Genomic DNA, 8804 nt, shown 5'->3' with positions numbered 1-8804 from the left:
TCGGTAAACAGCCAAACAATTTAATAAGATACATTCAATTTCACTGTGCAACATTTGTCAATTGTTAATGCTCTGCAACATAATTCCAATTCTGTCCTAATGTGCATGGAGACTCCCACGCATTCTGCAACGCTAATTGCACTTCATTCAACGTACCTTAACCTAAATAAATAAGACTTCTGTGTGGAGCTCTTTCTTTGGCTACACTTTTAGTGAAGTGGGAAAAAAGCAATGCTCCATTTATAAAATCATAAACAACAACAACAACAAAAAAGCATACAAACGTTTAAAAAAAAAAGCAATAGTAATTTACAAGCACCCTGAAACACTCATGCAAAGTGTTTTTCTTTAGGCTGATTGTATATTTCTGAAGTCGTACATTACCCCGTTTTTGCCCAAAGAGTGTGCAGTAAAGAATCTGAGAGGAATAGTGTTGATGGGTGGAGAGTGGCGGTCACGCACTTGTCCCTTCAGAACACCTGCTCTCCGAGTCCTTTTAGACAACCAGTTTGTTGTGTCGACCGTTTTACTCCTTCGGCCTTCGGTCGCACCGTGTTGAGTTTGGAGTGCGGCGGGGAGGGGGGGAGGTCGAGGGAGAGCGTCCCGCACTCGGCGGCGGTCCTCAGTCCTTCATAGAAGGGCGACTGCAAGAGCGAAACGACAAGACTCGAAGTCCGTTGTCCTGTCCCGTCCACTCACCCTCGCATCCACCCCCACCCTCCCCGCCTCCACTGTTCCCCCCTCAGACTCTGTCCGTCTCTAGTCCTCGGAGGGAACGCTCAAAGCACCGACGCGGCGACCGGGTGGATGGCGTCGCGGCTCGCCGCTATGTTCTTGAAGGCCAGAGAGCCGGCGAGGTCACAGCTGTGGGGAGATAGAGCACTGCCACTGGCCGGCTGCCATGTGGGTCCGGTCACATAGGCCGACGTGGTGGCGCTGTACCCCATGTAGGGTGACACTTGGGTGGGAGGGTGGTAGGGAGGGATGCTGGGCGCTGTGACATAGCTGTTCGCTGTGGGCAATCCACTCGGCGTCTGGAAATGAGAAGGGAAAAGTCCAGATTAAATCTGCAACGTGGATCAAAAAGGTCAAATTTAATCCGGTTGTTTTTTGTTGTTGTTGTCCTTAACTGGCCCCTGTTTGTGAGTCGCTTTCTTAGAATAAATTAAACGAATGTCATTTGTTGGCAACACTTTTCTGAATTTTGGTGACTTTAAGATTTGAGGAAGTTTGAGAAAGTTATATATCCCGCACACATACACACATAAATACACATACACTGTGGCTTTTGAAGCAAGCTGTAGCAATAAGTGAAAGTAATATTGGTTGAATTATAAACAGCAGACCTAAATCCCTAACTTCACAGCCACCACATAAAAATCCCACTGTCCCAATTTTGATGAAAGTATGAATGATCAATTATGCGCGCTCATGTTCCTGCCACACATTAAAGGAGCATAACAACCATACATGGTTGGCTGCCCTGTTTTTTCTTTTCTTTTCTTTTTTTTTTTTTTGCTCTGAAAATGGACGTTTCTCTGTCAGCGTCCACATACCACACCAGCCGATGGAGTACAGGCTTGTTGGGGGACGCCACAAAACAGATGTCATGATAGATTTGTGGGGGGCAGAGGGTGGAGGGGGGGAAGAAGAGGAAATATGATAGAAAATGAGGGAAGGGAGGGCTACGGCGCAGGAACGAGCTCTGCTGCTCTGGCACAGGAACAGGATTCAACTGGAGGATTTCACATTTTGATCATGGAGACAGAATTTCTCCTCATGGGTGGCCTAGCTAGTGCTAGCACAAATATGTTATTAGTTTTTACAACTGGGATTTTCCCCTGCACTTACATGCCTGTCTGACATGGTTAAAATAATAATAATATATATGCATCATTCAAAATCTTATCTTTTAGCCATTACGCACGGGTACGTTAAAGGTGTCGGAGGAACGTGGAGGTCCTGAAACGGTCGTTTGAAAATGCCGAAAATTTTCCCGTCATACTTTTCCAAGGGTTTGAAATCCTTGTTAATGCTAATCCTTCAGAATGCTGAAGTGACCTTAATTTAGTCCAGGTGTACGGATCAAAGAGTGACATAGTGCCCCTCCTGCCCCCCCACTCCTCCATTCCAAATCTATTGCTGCACACTGCCGGTCAGTCGGCTGAAAGAATGCTAGCATTTTTTTGCCATATATACAAGAGAGTCGGCTGCTTTAAAAAAAAAAAAGAGCAATGGAAACAGTAATGGCATGAAAATTAAATGAGAGCCCTAATCCACAATTAATAAAGTACATTTTTAAGATTTTAAAAAATATATACATATATTGGTAAGATAAGAGCGTGTTGTCTGTGAAGCAGCAGACTTCAGAGTGGCTACCTGAGCTAATAGGCAGACTAATTAACCAGCTGTTAGCCACATTTTATATTTGTTGCTCTTGAATTAGCAGTATGGCAGAAAGTTAAATTTAATGTATGTTTATTCTATAATTTTACTTAGTCTGTATACCAAAATTGCAATAGATAATTTTTTTTTTTTTTTTTTACATTAAATCATGAAAACATTAGTAATCAATATGCTACGTTCACAGTAAAAACAACTAAATAAAAGCTGCTGAAATTACGCTACACTTTTTTAAAAATGCCTTTTGTGTGACTTTGGTGTTTTTTTTCCTCAACTTTGTCACGACATGAGAACGTCACACAGGCCTCCTAGTTTTACTTCACAACATTTTTTTTTTAATCATCATAAGCCACGAAAATAGAGGGAGATTTTTACTTTTTTTTTTTTTTTTTGTCGCTTTTTTAGCTCATAGCAGGCCACAAAATCCCATCTGCGGATCGGTGCCACGTGTTCGTCTTATACAATTTTCTCAAAGGTAAAGTACAACACAGCAGCTGCACACACACGGTCCATCCTGATTGCATCATTTTTGCTGGCTGTCTGCTTCTCAACCTCCAGCCCCTCCTTCCTTTTCTGCACATTTTTAAAGTAGATCAACTGCTGCATGTTTGGCTCACGTGATGTCATAATAAATGAATTGCTTTATTACTTTTTTTTTATTAATTACGTGGACGTAATTGGCTAGAAAGACGCATCGGATTAAAAGCAGATCAAAATGAACTTGAACAAAATGAAATCATTTTTAAATGTACTTAATGTATTGGCTCAAGCGTTTATTACGTGGCTGTGAAGCCAGATTTCTGTTTATCTTTATGCCCGATTAAGATTTAAACGCCTTCCATTAATCCCACTGTTTATTATTTAAATCAGTGTTGCGGATTCAGCGTTTCTCAGCTTTTTTTTTTAAGGAGGGAGGGCATGGGAAAGCATGAGGCCTGCTTCCCTTCAAGGCAGCTAAGCAGCATCCACTCCGACTGCTGCACTTCCCGGCGTGATTTCAACTCCAACACAGCTCGGTGATGCTGCCCATGTTTCCATGGATACCGCTGTCCCTCCCTGTTATCGGAGCGGAGCCTCCAGGCTACCTGTTTCCAAACGCAGCGTCTGGCCCTGCAGACGCACGACCTGCTGGCCTCCTCTGTGTTTTTAGTTTAATCTAACCTGCTGATGCTTGAGCTAAAAATAAACTGTGGAATAGTCCTTTAAACGGGTTAACTCTTGGCTGCCAAAGCCAGGAAAATGGAAAAAAAATAAATAAATATAAATGAATCAGGCCTGCATCTTAAGGGGATGTTTGTAATTTGAAAACATAGGAGCTGTACATGTTTGCATGACTCTCCATTAGCTGCAAGTATTTTTGCTTTCTTTTCCCCTTCGTATTCTTCTTAATGCTTGAATTTAATTTCCTACTGAAGTATTTTTTTGTTTGTGTGATATCTGTCTACCAAATTGTTTCGGGAGCGCGCTCAAAGCGACATCTCCAGATAGATTTATTGCACACTGAGCCTGAAATTTCCCCACTGATAAAGTGGGGCCATCGATCACGCCTCATGGACATCTCTCGAGATTTTTGCTCTTACTTGTCAAGTACAGAGGAAAACCATTCATGGGCCCACGCCAGTGCGCCGTCACGAAAAACGAGCTTTTTCGCAATTTACGCAAAAATTATGATCCGGGTTTGCGTCCAAAACTTAGAAAGGCAAATGAAATTCTACTTTTTTGTTGTTGTTGCTTTATTAAAATGTATGGTAAAATTTAAAAATAAACAGCTTACTTTAAAAATATATGTGATTTACTTTCGCCCTGTGTCCAAAATAAGTCATTTACTTTAATATCTTGAGGCCTATTTTTCGCAAGTGTTAAATTATAAATGCGCTGTTGCGTTTGAAGTTGAAACAGGGCCTTGGTTTCCCCGCTATCTAGAAATTACCGTGACAGCGGAATTTATTCAACACAAAGTGAATATGTAATATATATATATATATATATATATATATATATATATATATTAAAATCACTTTTAGACAAAATCATGAAATGAAAATGTAAAGAATGTTTCTGGAAACATAATGGGTCCAACTTTATGGGCACCACTGTTTCAAATCTGATAGGCTATATATTTTTATTATTATTATTATTTTTAAATGTTGTCCAACAGGCATAAAAAGAAAAGTTTTTACTCTCCATGTTTTTAAAACCTCATAATTGTCACGAGGACATCGGCGTCCTCGTGGACCTATTGACTTGCATGTAAGTGTTTTGGGGGGGGTGACAGTTAAGGGGTTAATAGCTTAAACATTCACGGCTGCTTTAAGTCGCTCACATTAAATCAATTACTCTGCGCTCGAATAATTTACCAGAAAACCCCCAAAAAATCTGACTTCTGATTTTTCAGGAGGTTTTCTTTTATGAGTGGAAATACGTTGCAATTTAATTCAAACCCATAATGTTACTTTATGAAACCTCTTTGACTTGTCAGTTGCTAAATAAATAATCCCCCCAAAAAAGAAATGACCAAGCAGCAGGACCAACGGAATAATGCTGCTTGTAAAATGAAAATAATAATAATACTGAAGCGCACCATTAATGTACTAACCTGCAATGGATGTTGGTGGTTTTTGAAAGGGGGGGAGGAAAGGGGGGGACTTCAAGCCATATAATTATTTTGAAAAAAAATAAATAAATAAAAATAAAGACTGCTATAAATTGATGGGAAAAATCTGAGTTAAAAAAAGTGACTGATTAAAAATTTTTTTTTTTTTTAAAAAGAGAGAGAGAGAGACATGTCCACATTTTTACCTGTGTGAATTTTGCTTCGTGGGGTTCTAAATGCGCCTTATCCACGCCATTGACTAGAGACGAGCTTGCTGGTGGGAAATTACTCCTGTTTATAGCGCTCCATTCTTCTAGTTTGGCGCTGGAAAAGGATGGACTGTCACTAACTGGGGGAAGAGGTAGAAGAGAAAAAGAAGAACAGGGAAGTCAGGAAGGAAATTCTGGGGAGAAGGAGAGGAGAAAAAGAGCGGCCCTGGTCGCTGCTGCTCTCGCACTCATCAGCCGGGGGTTAGCAGACAATAACCCTGTGACTCTTTTTTTTTTTTTTTGGCACTGAAGCGTGTGGCCATTTGCCATTTCTACGCAGCAATGCTACCATAAATCTATACGCTTTTGTTTGCGTAAAAAAACCCCAAACACAAACATAATAATAATAGCCTTTAAATAAGATTTAATCTGAAACCAGTTTTTGTGTGTTTTGAAAATTAATATTTATAGATTTAAAATTCTGCTTCTTCATGAATCAATTTAACATGATCTAGATTATTTGAGAGCGTTTTAAGAAAGACATAAAATGGGAGCTCCTTTTTCTGGTTGTTTTTTTCCTCTTTTTTACGTGTAAAGGTCATGCGTTTAGGCTGGAGTGTTTGGGGATTTATATATATATATATATATATATATATATATATATATAAAACGCTCAGATGAATATGCAGGCTGTATAACTGGACTCTACGGTGAGTCAGTCCATCCAATCTTTGTGGGTAACTGAAATTTACTTCCTCTCTTTCGTGCGTAATGGACAATCCTCCCAGTGTTTACCGCTGAGAGCTGCAACCCCATAAAACATTTAAACAAAATTCACGCTTTAGAAGCTAAAATAAAAGTCGGCCTTGACTATAAGTCAACCTCAGCAGTTTTGCATTTGTTGCTCGCAGGTCAAACGCCGGCGCGTACTTTTGAGTCCGTGCGCATGAAAATGAAAAAACAAATGAACCTACGCGTCTCTTTTGACCCCCAACTTTTACAAGGTCTCAAGCCACTTTTTTTTTTTCTTCTTTTTTTTTAAAGTTGCGCAAAAAGCGAGATCAGCGCGAAAACCTTAAAAACCTGCAGCCACACGACATCTGCAAGTGATTTTGGAAATGCATAAATTGTTTAGAAAGGCAGCCTTTCAAAAACACAATCCTCCCCCTGTGAGTTCTCGCAGATATCTGCCTCGCGTTTTGTCTCGTTTGAGCCGCTTAAGTTACAGATAGACGTTGTTAATATGACGGCGGTGGAAGTGGAGAGGAGCCCGGAACCCTGACAGCACTTCCCCTCCTGCCCCTGGTAAACAAGCTGCTGAGCCCGAGCCCACCATTAACACTGATTTATGCCGGATCCTGTTTCACTGTTTCCAAAACATCTGCGGTCGTGTTGAAGGGGGTTGTGGAGTGGAAGGGAGGGGAGGGAGGGCAAAGTCATCTGGGCCTTTACCTGCATGTGTCACACAGACTGGACTACAAACACGAGGCCCTGGCTGTGCTGGGAAACGCGGCTCTGCGCCAAAGAGAGCCGAATGCCACCTAGAACCGCAAGCCAACTCTAGATCAGCAAACTAACCGTATTTTATCATTATTATTATTGTTATTTTATTTTTATTAGTATTATTATTAATCAACTACTACTCTGGAAACTATACACACGCCCACACTCAGACACACACTCACACACTACCCCCTGAAAGCTTGTTCAAATGTGATGTAGTGAGTAACAGTAACAGGCCTGTGCGCAGCCTTGCTTACTTTGTTGCTCTGTGATCGATCGAATCCCCAGAATATCTGTGACCGAATGCGAGGAGGGCCATATCCTGTGCATAGCCATGTGTCCGGGAAGGGTGGGCATGCCGGGGGGATTGGGCACTTTAGACGCCGGGTAGGAGTACAAGTGGTTGTAAGGTAACGACGGCTGAGGCGGCGGGTGAGGCGCCTGCTTGCCGGACTCGTACTGACTCTGCTGCGCCAGATTCCCGATCTTGTTCCGCAGGATCCGGCTGATGGAGCTCACGGAGGGCAGGTTGAACTTGTCGCACACGCCGTCCGCTAGCAGCCTGTCCCGGATCTCCCAGGCGAAAATCCCCGGGTCCCGTTGCTTGTAAGTCCGAATGTGCTTGACGACGGTGGGCGTGGTGACCCGCGGCTTGCTGCCCCCGATGGCCCCCGGCAGGATGGAGCCGGTCTCGTTGTAGCGGGCCAGGATCTTGCTCACGCAGCCGTGGGAGACGCGGAGCTGGCGGCTGATGTCGCACGGTCGGATCCCGAGCTGCGCCAGCTCCACGATGCGGAGGCGGATGGCGTTCGGGAGAGGCCGGCCGTTCACGAAGACACCGCCGAGCTGGTTCACCTCACCGAAGGCAGGTTCTAGTGTCGAAAACAGACAGAGGAGAGGGCTGTGAGACATGACGCTAATGGCCGAAACACACACACACACACACCCTCTCTCTCTCTCTCACACACACACACACACACACGTCTCACACATCTGACATGATGGAAGCGATTTGACACAATCTGATTTCTGGGTGAACTAATGAAGCAGATGGAAGCTTTTTACTCTGCTTATAAACTTTTTTATAGCTGTTTTTAAAAAGCCCACAAAGGAACATTTTATGCTTTCGTCTCAGAAAAATTTTCGCTTTGATTTGGAAGCTAATCAGTACGAGTTATGAGAGATGTTTGTTGGTATTAACACGGTCCAAACGCCTCGCGGACGCCCCCCGAAAAACTCGTGCACAACTGTCGACGAACAGTTTTCCGCCTAAAACAACTAAAAAATAAAAAAAAGAAAGAAAAATCTCGCTGGATTTTCTCACCTTCCTATTAGAACCGATTGCTGCATCCTCCCCGTTAAGACGGGGGAGAAAAGGACAGTTGAACTCACCCATCGTGTTGAAGCCGCAAAGGAAGTACACGGTGTCCGCTCTGTGCCGCCTCCGTGGATCCTGCCGCGCGTCCAGCGTGTCCGCACTCGGGTGAAAAAAAAATAAATAAATACAACCCACTACTTGTGCGACAAAATGAAGAAGAGGGGACAAAATTCTCTTTCTGTTTCCCGAAGGCGCCGGAGACAGGCTTACATTTCAATCTGTTGAAATCAGGGAGGCCGGGCTTCCCGGAGCGTCTGCGCCCGCTCATTGGCCCGCCTCTCCAATCCGCGGTCGGGATCGCGCTGCGCTGTCTGCCATTGGTGAGGGGGGAGACGTTTGACATGACAGTTTCATCTCTCGCCTCCTCCCCGTTCCTGAGCCCCCCTCCCCATCTTCCCCTCACACACACACACACACACACACACACACACACACACCTCTAAAAGATGGGGACAGCCAACGTGCATGTGTTTGTTATCGAGACAGATAGGGTGGGTTTTACGCAGAATCAAGATTCTACATCAGATCCTTCGCTCACTGAAGAGTGATGGGCAGCAAAAAATAATAAATAAATAAATAAATATGGCTCCTGTTGGGGATAATCAGGGATATCCCATCTGCAATAAAAAAAAAACAACAACAAAAAAAACAACCAAATGGTTACATGTAATATTATACATCGGATGCACATTTAATTTTTTATTGTAATTAGTAATAG

At 43.2% G+C, this 8804-nt stretch overlaps 1 protein-coding gene across 2 annotated transcripts; it reads right to left on the bottom strand.

Moving 5' to 3' along the window:
- Window positions 1-8399, bottom strand: pax9 (paired box 9). Of its 2 annotated transcripts, XM_028001056.1 has the most exons (5): window positions 8297-8399; window positions 8101-8186; window positions 6966-7580; window positions 5203-5345; window positions 1-1034 (listed from the first exon to the last, which is right to left on the bottom strand). In XM_028001056.1, the coding sequence occupies exons 2-5, from the start codon at window positions 8102-8104 to the stop codon at window positions 780-782; spliced, it is 1017 nt and encodes a 338-aa protein (XP_027856857.1). In that variant the 5' UTR covers window positions 8105-8186; window positions 8297-8399; the 3' UTR covers window positions 1-779. The 2 variants fall into 2 exon arrangements, with proteins under 2 accessions (XP_027856857.1, XP_027856858.1); XM_028001057.1 differs by lacking the exons at window positions 5203-5345; window positions 8297-8399 and having other exon boundaries at window positions 8101-8290.
- Between the last annotated feature and the right edge of the window lie 405 nt (window positions 8400-8804).

The sequence above is a fragment of the Xiphophorus couchianus genome, chromosome 19 (assembly GCF_001444195.1).
Source record: "Xiphophorus couchianus chromosome 19, X_couchianus-1.0, whole genome shotgun sequence".
NCBI classification, from domain to species: Eukaryota; Metazoa; Chordata; class Actinopteri; order Cyprinodontiformes; family Poeciliidae; genus Xiphophorus; species Xiphophorus couchianus.
This window is presented reverse-complemented; position numbering and strand designations above follow the sequence as displayed.

Excerpts from the sequence above, each read along its gene's own strand:
- pax9 (XM_028001056.1), bottom strand. Across the intron at positions 5,346-6,965 it reads ATCGATCACAGAGCAACAAA|TTAGTGACAGTCCATCCTTT; the intron begins GTAAGCAAGGCT and ends CTCTTCCCCCAG. Across the intron at positions 1,035-5,202 it reads ACGAAGCAAAATTCACACAG|ACGCCGAGTGGATTGCCCAC; the intron begins GTAAAAATGTGG and ends TCTCATTTCCAG.